Below are 15,839 nucleotides of genomic sequence, written 5' to 3'. Positions count from 1 at the left end.
GATTTTGGATTTAGTCATTTTATTTGTTAAATTTTAATCTCTTTATTTTTTAAATTATTCATTTTCAGTTTTTTTGTTGATTTTTTTCATTATTTTTGTTTAGTCACAAATTAGGCTTCAACTTTTGTAATTTTTATTAATTTAGCGCTTACTTGTTTTTTTATATTTTAACCATTTTTATGGGATAAGCCAAGATGGTAGGTGTGGTAATGTATATGCTAATGTCACGGGCCAAAGTGCAAAGCCCGTGACCATGGCACAAGATGCACCCCATGGAGGTCCATTGATAAGATGGGGAACATTTAGCCCACGAGAACTGGCCCGATTCAAGGAATTATTGGAGAAGCCTGTCAGATTGAAGCCTGGTTGGCCCGATGATAAAGACATGGCAACTTAGGCTAATTTTGGTAACTAATCTTAAAAGATAGAGAGAATCATATCTTGTAAAGATTAGATTAGATTTGATATGGCAAATCTTGTAAATCCCTAAAATCAAGGGATATAGTGAATCTCGTCCGTCGATGTAAATGTATCTTGACCGTCAGTTTTGGGGGAGCTCAACTATAAATAGAGAGTCTCCCCCTCATTTGTATTCATCCATTGTAACTTGAATTCTTAAGAGTAATAGAATTCTTGAGCATTTACTCAAACACTTTGTGTGCATTCTTTCTTTGGCTTTCTGTTGTTCTCTTGTAGCTTCTTTTGGCACAATCGCTTCTGCTATACAAATTGGTGCATTGGAGGAGTTCTAAGGAATCCTCACTTTTGGGCGTAAAGGCTGACTTAGGCGAGTTTGGAGCAAACGGATTGCCTAAGGCCGCACGATTTGCGAGACTAAAGGTCTAGCCCCGTGACACTATGTTATAACTTTAAAATTAATATATATATAAATAGCTAAAAATGCATAAAAAATCTAAAAATAAAAAATTATTTTAAGCAAAAAAAAAGAAACTATAATTTGATAAAAAAATTATATTATTTACATCTTTTTTCTCTTCAATTTTATGATGGAGAAAATTATTGATTGGGTCAACAATATTTAATAAATAAATGTAATGAGTTTTTTTTTATCTTTCTTTGAAAGTAATGTTTTAAACAGTTATAAAATAGTAAATATTAAGAAAGAAGGAAAAAGAAAAGAAAAGAAGGTTGGCAATGTGAGATCAATTTCTGGTGAAAGAAGAAAAGCGATTTTTTGGATAAAAAAAAACATAGGGGTTAAATTAATAAAAGTGGTAAAGATTGAAAGCTAAATTTCTAAGTAGAGATAAGAAAAGGATTAAAAATGAGTAATTCAAAAATTAAAGGAACCAATTGTAAGTAAAAGAAATTGATAAATGTAGGGACTGTCCTCAAATTTTAGCCTAGATTTTATTGTTTTGGGTCATGACAATAAAATCATTAAGAAAATAGATAATCAAATTTAAAATTAGTTTTTGGTCTACCTTTCAATTTTCGCCTATTAAGTAATAATCTTTGGCTTAATCAAATTAAGTATTAATATTTATTTAGAATGTGTAGTTGTTTAATGGGTAAACTATTAAAATAATCACTTTTGTTTTTTTCAGGTTACATTTTAGTCACTTATATTTGAAATGTTATATTTTAGTTACTTATGTTATTGTGTTGTAACATTTTAGTCATTGAGTGTTAATTGCCATTAATGGTATAACGGTAAGTTGATGTGGCACTTTAAATCATCATTTCAAATGAAAATTTTAGGTTAAATTTATAATTGGTCCCTATATTTTTTTGTTTTGAGCAATTTACTTTTTTTCTTTTATATTAAAAGTGATGGAGAAGAAAGGAAAATAAAGGGAGAAGAAGAAGAGAATGAAAAAAGAAGAAGTTAAAAGGAAAAGAAAAAAAAATTGCTCGAAATGAAAAAAATATGGGAACCAATTGTATAATTTAACCTAAAATTTTTGTTTGAAATGATGATTTAACGTGTCACGTCAGCTTACCATTACACCGTTAATGGCTCGATGACTAAAATGTTACAACATGTTAACGTAAGTGACTGAAATGAACATTTCAAATATAAGTGACTAAAATATAACCTGAGGGAAACAATAGTGACTATTTTGATAGTTTATAGTTTACCCTTGTTTAATTTATTTGGTAAAACAGCCAATATCTTAAAAGACCTCATATTAGGTGCCTTAGAATCAATGATTATGATTTCTGAGATTTCCCCATCTTGCTTGCTGCATCAACTGTAACTTAATTCTTAAATATTTTTAAGAAATCAATTCAAAATATTAAGATCTCGGTTTAAAAGAATTAGATTATTAGAATTTTACAGATTAAAAAATAATTATATTTAAAATAAATAATATAATAATATATATAAATAAATTATATTCATTTTTCTAACATGAAATTTATTTATTAATGTAATAGTTTTATAAATAAAATAATAATCTTATAAATAAAACAATTTAAGGAAAAGAAAATTCATGAAGAGGACTTAACAAATTCAACTTTTTCCTTTTTTTCAACATTAATAATCATCATATTCAAGTTGGATCAATACTACAACTTGAGGGTATATGCAATTCGGGATGTATATCTACATACATATATACATATATACACACACAAGTGAGGATAAAATCTTGAGATCTAGTAAGTGGAAAGTTATGTTGGCAACTTTGCAACCAATTCCTAGTTGGATAGTATGAGGACGGAAGATGCAAAAATCGAAAAATTCAAGGTGTTATTGATGGCGGTGCCTAGCACTTAGTAAATTTGACGAGAACTAAAGAATAAGACTAAAAGTATAATAAATAAATTATTGTTTATAAAATAAAATTAAAAAAGGAAAAGTATTCAATCTGATTTAAGTTTTGTTTGTGGGTTTTTAAAATTATTTTATTTAATAAATAAATTTGATGTTAAAAAAGAGAAAAATGGATATTCATTTATGTATAATTTTGTATGTATTTTTATTAAATTTATGTATTTTATCAACAAATGAACTTTTAAATATTTTTTTTAAAGATTAAAATTTTTAAAAAAAATTAAGAGTCAAAACTAAATTGACAAAATCTATAAAGTTGGTTGTTAAATTTGCTGATATTTTTAGAATTAAGACTAAATTGATTGAATCTGTAAATGTTGATGGGCTAAAATTATTATTATTCCAATAAGAAAAAAGCTTCAATTAGTGATTTAACGGATAGGTGGCTAAATTATTATATTTCGATAATGTTAATACTAAAATAAAAAATTTTAAACTTGAGTGACCAAAATAAAATACACTAATTGTAGAGTGACTATTTTTATAATTTACTGTTTAGAGAGAGAAAAAAAGGGAAAACAATGAAAATTTGTAAAAGTTCCATGTGGGATTCACATGTCCACCATCAAATCTGGGGTTTATTTAGCCCACAGAAAGTCACGTATGTTGCAACCTTTTAGCTCTTGTCCTGGTATAGACTGTAGCACACAGTAAACCGGGGGGGGGGGGGGGGGGCGGGGGGGCACCCTTTCCCACTTTCTTCCATAAAATAGCAATTAGACATGTTTTATGTCTACTTGGGTCTTCTCTCTCAACCTTTTTCTTCACCCATGTTCTTTAGCAGCTCAAAATGAGCACCCTCAAACCCAAAACCATGAAATAATAAATAATGAGCATCCCCTCAAAGCCCTACTTTACCTCAAGTACAGTATAGGGTTTTTGATAGAATTTCCCAAACATGTTTCACCTCAATCAGTATCTCAATAATGAAATATTTCAAGCAATCATAATCAACAAAGACAAAATGTGGGTTGTATTATCCAAACAGAAAAAGAGTACTGGATATGGATATGTGTTCAACACAACTAAACTCAATTTTTTAGGTGTTGGAAGATCGTATTCTCATACTTACGTCTTAATATGTATTGGATATAGGTGCTAGATGCGGATACTAACAGTTTTTTATGATTAAATGAGCCATAAGAGAAACTTGTGTTTAAAGTTTCATTCACAAAGACTGTTAACAACAATGTTAGCTGTCATCAAATATACATGTAATGTAAGTAATACAGCCCTGCACTTTCACTGTTAGGTAATGATAGGATATGACTGAAGATAAGTATTCAACACAATGGATCATGATTACATGCAGAGGCACATGACAAAAAGTTGCCCTCACATCCAAATTTGGGGGGGTCTAGGATTCAAGTTGAAGACATTTTGGGGTGGCTTTTGTCTTGATGCGAACCATATCTTCCTCCTCGGCTCACTCTAACATCTTAGACTCTTAGATGCTTTGGGGTATACTGAAGTATCAGTGTCGGCAACCCTGTCATATTGGCAAGTTTCTTAATCCAAAAATATCAATGCAAGAACAAGAGAGCATGTTAGTACCAATCTTCAATTGCTAAAATGGCCTCATTATCATGCCTGCATCAAGTGCAAATTCATTATAAGTATCACCAACCATGTGTATGATAACGACTACGATGACATTACTGCATGGTGGAGTTCAGTTTTTTTCAATTTAGGGAACCATGTAAAATCTAAAAGAGACTTAGATGAAATTGTTATCTATTCATCTCAAAAGTAAGGCTATATATACACATTTACATGGCTTAAAAGAGAAAAGAAATTAATCAGAAAATTCCCTATCATTTCCCTAGAATTAACCCTGATATCATGCATAAGATTTGTGTCTAATAATCTGTAACCAGTCTGTAACATTGCAAGATATAGAGACGTATTACCATGATCATTCGCAATAAGTAAAGCAGGGAAATCAAGATTATAAAGTGAAACTTGCCTCTGTCCTACGTAGCCCATGTTCTCATTTTAATCAAGGTCTAAAATGTAACGATTTCTAATTAAGAAGAACAAGGAACATGGTGTTAACGAAATTCCATGAACAAAATTTATGAAAATGCATGATTATCAATTATAATCTGCAAACAGTTGAGTTGAACAATGTTGCAGATTTCACCAAGCTTCAACTGAACTAAGCTGTGAAATCAACAATTGCAGTTCCTAACATATGAGATTGTTTGAGCTATTTTAGCTATTTGAGGTAGAAACCTTTAAGTACGTCCCTAGTCCTCGCAATGGTGGCAGCATCCTACAAAAAAATACACATCATAAAGTAATTGTACATGAAATGTCTAGTCTCATTGATCATATGCACCCACTTTGGATATGAATATGTTTGCAGCTTCTCAATGTATCATAATCTGATATAAGATAGACTTGGTAAAGTCATGGCTGTACCGATCCTGTATGCATTCAAGTAGCCATGCACATACTTCAACAATGCATGTAATGCAGGACAGAGATGACAGTCATGAAAGCAAGGGTCCAGGAACCAGTCTCCAACTTTTCAATTTGATTTGATATTGCCAGAGACCAGCCAACCAAAGTCTGTATTTTTCTAGTTGTTTCTCTCTAACAATCACTGGCAGATTGCTTGCTACTAGTAATGATGAGGAGATCCTGGATGTTTCATGCATTATTCGTCTAAATTATCTATCTCTACACATTCCTCCTATGAAAACCAAAACAATCTGACATCAAACAAGCTCTTCAAAGCGAGAAAAGAATGAAGGTAAGTCTCCAATGCATTAGATTCTTACAGTAGCATAAATGTTTAAAGTCCTGCTAAGTTCACCTCTTACTGTTGTTGCTGCAGTTTCTAGGATGGATGCAGCATAAGTTTCAGCAAAGTAATATTGAGCCTTTCAAGGATTTCAGAATTGGTATTCCGACTTCTTTCATTCACAAAGCAATCCTGGAGGCATGAAAATCATCACTAGATTGGATCAGCATAGCTGAATATGATAATCAGCTGACTTGCCCAACACGAACTAAGGCATTAGTCATTAGAATCCCTCGCAGAGTTATATATAGATATAAAACAGATAGATTATAAACCTAAAACAGAGGCTAAAATATAGGCTCCTTAGACTACTGTTGAAACTAGGTGGTGACAGCCACATAGCTGAGTGTCAGAACTCGGTATCATTTTTCCTTTAAAGATTTTCTAATGTAGTAGCCACCCATCTTCATGGTCTCAGGTGTATCTTATTCTCTTCATTTCATGATGGCTAAACTAAGTACATTAATATAAGTGCTTAAAATGAAAATCCATAAGTTCTGCTTAAGCACAACATAAATTCCTTTTTGTGCAACTGCTGTCTGATGTCTTTAAACTCCTGACTTCAGGGAACTACTGCACCTGTCTTTCAGCTTATTCATCCTTCAATGAGCAAGGCTCCCATCCTAAGTCAACTTCCAGCGGTGGATATGGATCAAGATACACAACCCAGCGCAAACAGGAAAGTGAAAACTCCACAGATTTCAAAGCTGGTGAAGTAGACAACTTTGGAGATGAAACATCCACTGATTTTCTGACCATTGGAACTCTGGCATCCGAGTGGGCTATTGGCGAGCCTGTAACACCAAGATTCACCATGTTTTTGGAAAACATAACCGAGGAAAAAACAGAGGTGACAGAAAATGATTTGAAGGTCATCAATGATGAACTGGAGAAGTTCCTTGGGCCTGAAGCTGAAGAACATGGGTCTCATGAATCATCAGGAAGGAACAGTCTGGTTAGCGCAATTGCACTTAATGGTGAGCCAACGCAAGAAGTGAGTGCTGAAGAATATGGGAAGGCAATTATTTGTCCACTTCAAGGATATCTGTTTGGGTCTTCGATAGAACTTCCAGAAACAAGATTTCAGGTAAAGAAAGAAAAGGCAACACTTGCAGAACTGTTCTACGGTACAAAAATTGCAGAAGAGAGTACTATGGAAAAATGTGGGAAAGAGGAAATGCAGACCAAACAAACAAGTAAACCTCTCAAACATTTCATCAAGAAGATTCTGAAAATGCTTCATGCTTCTTCAAGGAGTTCTATCTCTTTCACCAAAGAAACTAATCCTGTTTCAACCAAGAAAAAACTCCAAAAGGTGAGTCTTCTGTCTTCAGGGGCTGGATTCTCTAACAACTTTATAAGCATTTTAAAGGAGGAGGACCTCAATAATGAAAAATCCAATGGTGCATCCCTGCCTTCTGAAAACACATATTTTGTAGCATTGATATTAGTCAAAAAGTCTACAATAATTAAAGAGTATAAGGAGCAGAAGGTACAAGAATCATGTATGCCAATACCATAATTCTCAAGCCTTAGATTATAAACCATTCACTGAAAAACGAGTCAAACTCTGGCAAGTCAGAACATTTGAGTCCTAGAGTCTAGAAGTCCACAATATGGCCTTTTGTGGTAATAAAATAATAAAACATAACATAATTCAGTGGCATATATTTCTGGGACAGTCTTTAACTATAATAATTGAATTTAGGATGAGTCTGTATTACGAGTATGTGTTTAATTTTCATTTTAAAGTTGTTCCTTATATTTGGAATATTATATTTTCGTACCTATGTTCAATTTCTGTGCAAGAATTGGCCATCACAGCTTTAGGACTGAAAAGTTCAGATAATATAGACCTAACTCTCTATCAGCAAATAATACTTGCCAAAATTGTCAATAACATATCAGCTAGGGAGGATTTAGACTTTGCCCTTTTAAACAGAACTCGGTACCTACACTAGCAAGTTCAGAAAAAAAAAAAGAGAAGTGAAAAACTGAAATTAACCACATGCTAACTTGACATATCAACCTTTTTCTTTTGGTAATTTGCAAATTCTATGGATATTCCAATAAATCTAATTATAATCTCACCATTGAAAAACACTTCTCGTTTCTTCCCTGAGCATTGGCAGAGTCAACTGATAAGTCCTATGTTACTTGGACTTACCTGATGTCGGATACAAGTACGTATCCAACTCAAGTATCCTCAATCTTTTCCATGTTCATTTATACATTTGTAGAATCATAACTCATACAAATGGCTGAATATGTGATGGATATGGGTATTCAACATGGGACAAAAGAGAGGAATCAGAGCAACATAAGACAAGTCCAATTCTGTATTTATTTTTATACCTTAGATGGAGCAGATCTAGTATAGTCCTTCAGATTAACTATTCTAATGAAAGGGGTAAAAGGATTTCTGATCGCCAGCATGAGTTTTACTTTCAGTGTGGCTTGCAGGTCACTAGACTGTTTCACAGAAAAATCCATCCTGAAAGCTCTATAGCTGAAAGAGAATTAAAAGCTCAGCATAAGAATGAGATGAATAATACTCCTTACAATGATGGTGACAGTACTAATGGAGAGCAGATGCACCAAGTTGAAGTCAAGAACTGGTTTTCTCAGGGATCAACATCCAGGGCAGGAACACAAAACTACAAGTCCTTCTCAGTAATGCCTCAGCCTCAATATGGAATTACTGGTTGTACTGCTGCAAGTTCAAATGGGGCGCACTGGATTAAAACTGAAGCAGACTGTAAGTATCATGCACCCCTTGACATTGATATAATCTTTTGGTATAAATTCCAGCTATCTAGGGCATTTAAATTAATTCCCCAGCCTCCCCCCCCCCCCCAAAACAGCCAAAAAAAATCATAGTATATAGTTACCATTGTTTATGCGGTTGATCCCAAAGTACATTCCATAAAACCGAAAAGAAAAAATAAAATCAAAACAATGATGTCGAAGGGAAAACGGTCAAATGCATACCATCAGAATGTTGTACTGGACAAATATTTTTCTTGAAAAAGTACATAAATATAATTCAAGAAGTATTTGATACACCACCACAATTGATGTTCATAGTTAACCTATGAATAGGCAATATTTTTGGCATAACCAGAAATATATTGCTAACCAATATATTATTGTGATGTTAACACAAAGACAGTAGCAATATAGACCGTATTGAGATTTGCAATAAAGTAGTTGAGTGATTAATTTTTTCTAACATATGTCTTCCCATCTTCTGCTGCTGCCATTGTAGACTTGGTGTTGGAGCTGTAGAGAAGAAAGGACAACAAATGCTTACTAATAGCTTTCATCCTTCACAATAAGAATGTCAATCTTGTGTCTTCACAATATCAACTCCATTGTAATGTATTTAGTGTTGATGAACTCCATAGAAGAAGCCTATTAGGAGAAATCTATCTTATCCTTCTGGGTGTCATAATAAAGTTGTTCACTTGGTTTCTCTAGTCTTCTGAAGAAATGTTTATGATTATTTTTATGTCTCATCCAAATTCTTTCTTGAGATAATCTGATCCACAAGCAATGCACCCCAAAGAAATCCATCATTGAGCTACAGAAATACCTGAATTTAGTCTGAAAACTTGAAGAAAGAGAGGACTATCAAACCTCAAAGTGAGAAATGTCCATAACCTGAGCAATATTCTAAACTAAACCACTAGATGCTCTTCCCTCAGAAATCCACCCATTTCCATCCTCCAAGATCGATCAACTAACTCTTCTAGCTCTCTGAAAATAAACCAAAACGCTCCATAAGCTGAAAGTATTAGCACATACAATCGAAAGAGAATTAGAAACAACAAAGTTCGTTTTATTGCATCTTGGATATCATCATATAGATCATAAAAGGGTTTAGGTACAACATATATCAACTTGTATTGATTAAGTTGTACAACTCATTATTATAAAAGAGTTGTTAGAAGACAACATTGGAATTGAATGAAGAGAGAAGGTTCTTACCCAGTTCTCTTTTACCCAATTATGACATACATAAGCTATATATTATAATCTAATATAACATTCCAATGGAAACAAACTAGAATGGAAATCAAAGACTTACTTGAGATCATGACTGACAACAAGTATGGTTAATTCTTTCTTCAGATGCTTCAAAAGTTTAACAACATCTGCACGTGCCTTCCAATCTGATTTTGCAGAAGCATAAGGAACAATAAGATTTAGAGGGTAAAGAAATCTGAAAGTGAACTATTTATAGACATGTCAAAGCCAAATCAATTAGTAAAATTTCTTGGTACTTTTGAAAGCACTTCATAAGTCATTCTCTATCCAGGAACTCTAGTTTCTAAACTATGTCATAAACAGAAGATAACATAAATGTAAGAAAATAGAATAGAAAAAGCAATGCCATACCAAGACCAGCGAGAGGCTCATCCAATATTAATAAGTCAGGGACTTGTGCCTTCAGCCATCAGACAATTCAGCCATCAGAAATTGAAAAAGAACAACAAAGAAAAAGAATTATAACCAAAATAATTAGTGGCCAGAAATCATGTCAAGATATAAATAATCACAAAAGAATTGGCATTATGAATGTCCTTGTTTAAAAATTGTACTGCAGATTGCAAATAACTCCCTATGTCCTTACTAATTGAACTGCAAGAGCAAGCCGTCGTTTGTAACCACCACTTAATGAGTGAGGATCTTTATCCAAGGAGACACCATTCAATCCAACCTAACATCATTTAAAGAATTCATCTTAGATTTGGCTAAAATGAAGGCTTTAAGAACAAATACCCACCAAAAGCAGTACATAGGTGAGAGGGAAAGTTTAATGACCCCAAGTAGATAAAAAAAATAATACGAGCATGCATACCCAATTAAACGCTCTTTGGAGATTTAATACCAGATGCTCCTTCAATTGAGGTCCACCCCTTTGCCTTGGCCAGCCAAATGTAACTTCGTCAAGCACATTGTCCGCTACAAAATACCTAGCCAGCAACATATAGAACTTACAAGAAGTAAGAACATGAACAACGATAGAGAACAAATTAAGTTGACAATATATAAGAAGAGTTCAAACTACTAATTGGTATTAAACCAGTTAAACATTAACCAAATAAAAAGAAGCATTTTGCTTAATGGGCATAAAACATTGCATTAATAACAGAAGCAAGAGTTTTCATCAACAAGATACAGTACCAGGAAAAACATGCATGTACATGAAACATCTTTGAAAGATTGCAAAAACAACTACTTAAGAAAACTCAAAAGTCCAGGAAACATGCAAAAGAAGACCCATGAAGAAAAAATTACAAGAATGTAGCTATCAAGAGATCCAAAATCCAATCAAACAAACAAAGACAAACAGAATTTTTCAGTTGATATGATGTACCTCTCTGGAAACTGGAACACAATACCAACTCTTTCTGGAACTAATGATTTCGGAGATTGAGTTGGTTTGCCATCATCTGTATAACTCTGAATAAAAATAGAGCCTGACGTTGGTTTGCTCAATCCTGCAAGTAGCTGAAAGGAGAAAGAAAAATAAGAAAACATACAAGGTATATAGAGTGAATGATCAAAAGCCCACATATACATATATAGCGGACCTGCAAGAGCGTAGTTTTTCCACTTCCACTCTGTCCAAAAATTAAGCCAAAGCTGCAACAATTCACACAAATCATTTACTCCATAACAAAAAGTCAGCTTTCAAGCATGCATAAACAATATATGATACGACTTTGGATATGCTTCAATATAGTATAATTTGCGAATAAAGGATAGAAGGTGCAGCAGGATATTCCAATGTTGTATGACCATTCTCTTTTCTTTTTTGTTTCGAGAGCTTACATCCGATCAGCTGATAAATTGCCTAATGTTCCTAAGAGTATTCCCTATGCAACATTGATTTTAAAATAGTAATATTCTATTATTTACAAATAAAGCATTTACCTTTTCTCCGGAAGTGAAAAGCTAACTCCATTCAAAAGGTTAATCTGAGTCCCTGGAGGTCGATAATGAATATCCTTAACCTTGAAATGACAAGATGCATGGTTTCAGCAAACACTTTCAATATTAACATTCAATCAAAACTAACAAACCCCATGAATAATAACATTAAAAAACCATCCATCTGCAAAATAAAACAGCTATAAAATACAAATTTAATAGCCATATTCACCAAATGCAATCCCCCAAACATGTTTAAGCTACAGCTATAATTATCAATTTGGTGCGAGCAAAATAATAACATCAAAATTATTACTCTAAAGAAAACTGAAAAAGTAAAAGCAACAAAAAAGAAACAATTAATTCCCTAAAACCATAAAAATAAGATTAAAAGAAAAAACTTACTTCCAAGCAAGAGTAATCACATGAGATTTTAATGATTGGAGTTCTTTTGAAGTTCAACCTGCAAAAAAAAAACATACTTTGAACAAATTCCTTATTCATAGGGATTAAAGACGTTCTGCTGGTTAACAAGCTTACATGGATGGCGATTTCGAGGAGATTAAGGTTAATGGCTCGGTAATTCTGGAACCGAATAAAGAAGACGCTGTGAAAGTAAAAGCCGCCATGCTGGGTCCGAAAATGAAGTAAAATTCAATATTAGGATTATCGAAATGAAGAGAGGTGAGTGAGTAGGGGAAGAGGAGGAACACGGCAGTCGACGGTGGTGCAGCAGGCGTTTGGCGGGACTGAAAGTAGATGAGGCTTTGTATTATTTTTGGTGGAATTAGGACTCATTTTAATGGATCACCTCAATTTACCAAAAACAATCATTGGGCCACCGCAGCAAGCCCAAAAATAAAAATCTTCATTATGTTATAACATAAAGAATAAAAAAGAAAGATAATAAAGAATAACAAACATAAAATATCAAAAGAGAAGTAATTATTATTAATCAATACAATATTTACAATGCATATATAAAAAATATGAATGAAATAAATTTTTATTACTAATGAATATTAGAGTTATAAAGTATATAAAATATTTATATAATAATAAAATATTTATAATACCTCCTCTCAATGTCCATTAATAGATAATGTGTAATGGCCTAATTTCCAGTGGTATCAGAAAATACAGTTTTGGATCTCATTTTTGTAAACTGAGCCCGTAAATATTAAATAATGATATTTTCAGAGTTAATATTTAGATGAATTGAAATTAAAATAATTAATTAAGCCGAAATTGTGTTTAATTAAGACCCATAGACTAAATTGTAAAATACAATCGCTATGAATTTTTAATTAGTAAATGGCTTGGGACTTCAATTGGAATTAACCAAATATCCAAAATAGAAATTAGACCATGCTCAAACATAAGATACTGGACAGTAAATGGTAGGAGTAGATTAATTTAAGTAATTAAGGATTTATTTAATTAAACATAATCAATTAAGTAATTAAAGGTTAATTAACATATAAATAACAAACAAAGTGGAAAGGAAGAGAAAATATGTCATCTTCTTCCCCAAGCTGTGAGAACAGAAAAAAAAAAAAAAAGAAAAGAAGAAGCTTTAAGGGTTCAAACAATCAGCCAATAATTAGGTAATGCAATTAAGTAATTTTTTTTTGTAATTTTTATAAATTCGAGGTAATGAGAACTTGATTTAGCTAGCTCAAATACCAATTTGTGAAACCGTTAGAGTTTTAGAAAGTTTCCATATTCTAAAGATTTAGGTGTTAAATTGATCGAAATTAAGTTTAGTTTAAGAAAATGACTTAATTATAGAGTCTAATTGCTAGTTTCGTACATTAGGGACCAAATTAAATAAAATGTTAAATTTTTTTGATAGGAATAGAAAATAGAAGTTCCCTAATGAATACATGTGAAATCAGATTTTAATTCAAAGGTCTAGATTGAAAGTTATGCTTGTCTCGAGTTTAGGGACTAAATTGAATAAATTGTAAAATATGTGTAGCTTTGTAATTGAATGTGAATTTGATATGGAATTTGATATTGTGTATTTTTGTATTATTATTCGTATCTAAAGATGACGTAAGACCGCTAAAAGGGAAAGGAAAAGTGAGAGCCGACAACGAATAACTCGAGTTTTCAATTTGTATTCCTATGATTCAAATCATTATAGTTGTTGCATATTTATACTGTTGCATAGTATGATATTAATGTGAGTTGAAAATGATTACTTGGATTGAATTGTTATGATTGAGATTGGTTACCGAAATAGATGGCTAAACTGAATAGAATTGAAAATAGTGTAACTTGATGAAAATATGAAATTGCCTTTGAATTAGGTTGATTCATGTTATGTTATGTAATGAAATGATGAATTGGTTGATGAATTGAAAACGATGAAATGTAAATTTAGTTATATAATGAATTGGATAATTGGTTACCTTATTAACTATTCGGGCAAAATCGGATATATTTGGCATGTCATAGGATAGATTGAGTACAGGTTACTTCGGCTATATGTCGATGAGTGCTGGGCGTATTTTCCTCCAGACATTTCGATAAGTGCATGGCATAACTTTTATTTTGGTTATACCGATGAGCACTGGGCACAATCTATTTACTTCGGGCGTTTCAATGAGACATTGGGTGCCAAATTGGTGTGTTGGTTGGGATCTGTGTATCCATTCGAGTCTGAGTCATGTTAATAGAGAATATAAATGGTGAATTGGTTTATTGATATTTGGAAAATGATTAAATGTTATAAAGTTGAATTATAGGTATTTATAAACGATATTGATTATTGATAGCATGGTCTTGTTAACGAGCCTGAGGGTCAATATGGTAAGATAACGAATGAATTGATTCGATTTGGAAACGAAATGTGATATGATTAAATATTGAGAATTGAGTAGGAATGCAAATATTATTGACATTAATGGTATTGGTATGATATGGATACTTAGATTGATAATTTAGGTAATATATAGTTGATACATTTGATAGAATTGGTGTAATTGTGGCATATATAGATATATGTTGATTAAGGATGAGCATGAATTGTATATGAATTGATTGTTATTAGGATCTGAAGTTGAATGTATGCAATTGATTGAAACTTATATTATTTTGACTTGAATAACGAAAATACCATTGAGCTTTATTGCTTAGTGTACGATTTGTTTTCCCGTGCACAAGTTTAGGTACATCTCAAGGTCCCGGGCATTGAATCCAGCTTCCCGCCTGTAATCCTCGACTCATCAATGTTTGTAAAGTCTCTTTTTGGTTCATTATATGACATGTACCTAGTTAAAGTCAGTTTTGATTTAAAATGTGAACGTTTAATGTTTAAATGGTAACTTGACATGATAAATACCTTAAATCCTTGTAGTAAGAATTGGTATATAATGAAAATAGCTCAATTGTAGCCATTTTGGTTCTCTATACATATGAATGAATAGGAGGATTTGGTAAATGCCAAGAATGGAATAGATGTGAGATTTCAACATGTATATATGAACTTTATATGTATGAATGGTATGTTAACTTTGTTAGAATTCATTGGATATGTGTTTTGGGTGTTAAAATTGTAGTACAAATGAATTTGAATTTTATAGGTGAATGTAAACATATACCAAAACTTGACCATTTGAAGTCAGTATGTCATGTCATGTCATGATGTTGAATGTCTACTGCGCGACAAAACCAGGTTGTCATTCCACGGCTTGACGTTAGGCTTTGGTCGTTGTGACGAGACCTACTCACTATGTTGTGTCACGACGAGGAACCTCCTGACATCGCGACATGAATCCAATAATTTGAAAATCTTAAAATTTGGTCCTATTTTGACCTCGAGTTAGTTTTAGAGGTTTCGTAAGTTCGTATAAGTAAACTATTGTATATTGTATTGTATGCATGATTAGTTGAAATTGATCATTTAATAATATAAATTAAATGTAGTTGATCGTAGTTACTCTGGAAACAAATGTGACACCTTGTTAATTGGATCCAACGATCGGGTTGGATATCGAGGTGTTACATAATGTATCTTGTTAAAACCTTACTAAGATAAAAATCCTTCTATAATATGCATAATATGCTGCCTCATTAAAAAACTTACTAAGAAACCCCAGTGTGAAAAACCTCGATTAAAGGAAAAAAGTACAACAGATATTAACTCTTTATCATAACAAGATTACATAATACCTCATATTCTACGTATTCCAATCTTTAATACTAGCTTTTCAAATGATCACTTAAATGATTTTGACATTTATTTCACCATTATTCTAGAAGTCACGAGTCAGGAATCAT

The 15,839-nt window shown here is 32.4% G+C and overlaps 1 protein-coding gene across 11 annotated transcripts; it reads right to left on the bottom strand.

Annotated features, from left to right (window-relative positions):
* Nucleotides 1-3,953: 3,953 nt before the first annotated feature.
* On the bottom strand, nt 3,954-12,343 carry LOC107914006 (ABC transporter I family member 11, chloroplastic). 11 transcript variants are annotated; one of them, XR_005919635.1, is made up of 13 exons: nt 12,093-12,343; nt 11,958-12,015; nt 11,556-11,635; nt 11,213-11,264; nt 10,996-11,129; nt 10,477-10,591; nt 10,249-10,335; nt 10,014-10,062; nt 9,703-9,787; nt 5,625-9,371; nt 5,039-5,078; nt 4,358-4,393; nt 3,954-4,292 (listed from the first exon to the last, which is right to left on the bottom strand). XR_005919635.1 is itself a non-coding variant. In XM_016842708.2 (11 exons), exons 1-10 carry the CDS (start codon nt 12,179-12,181, stop codon nt 9,293-9,295), a joined length of 828 nt encoding a protein of 275 aa, XP_016698197.1. In that variant the 5' UTR covers nt 12,182-12,343; the 3' UTR covers nt 3,954-9,153; nt 9,252-9,292. The 11 variants fall into 11 exon arrangements, 4 of the variants coding, with proteins under 4 accessions (XP_016698197.1, XP_016698198.1, XP_016698199.1 ...); XR_005919634.1 differs by lacking the exon at nt 4,358-4,393 and having other exon boundaries at nt 5,625-6,898; nt 6,994-9,371; XR_005919633.1 differs by lacking the exon at nt 4,358-4,393.
* Between the last annotated feature and the right edge of the window lie 3,496 nt (nt 12,344-15,839).

Source organism: Gossypium hirsutum, chromosome D10 (genome assembly GCF_007990345.1).
Source record: "Gossypium hirsutum isolate 1008001.06 chromosome D10, Gossypium_hirsutum_v2.1, whole genome shotgun sequence".
NCBI classification, from domain to species: Eukaryota; Viridiplantae; Streptophyta; class Magnoliopsida; order Malvales; family Malvaceae; genus Gossypium; species Gossypium hirsutum.
The sequence above is the reverse complement of the archived record's forward strand: the minus strand, read 5'-3'. Positions and strand labels throughout refer to the sequence as shown.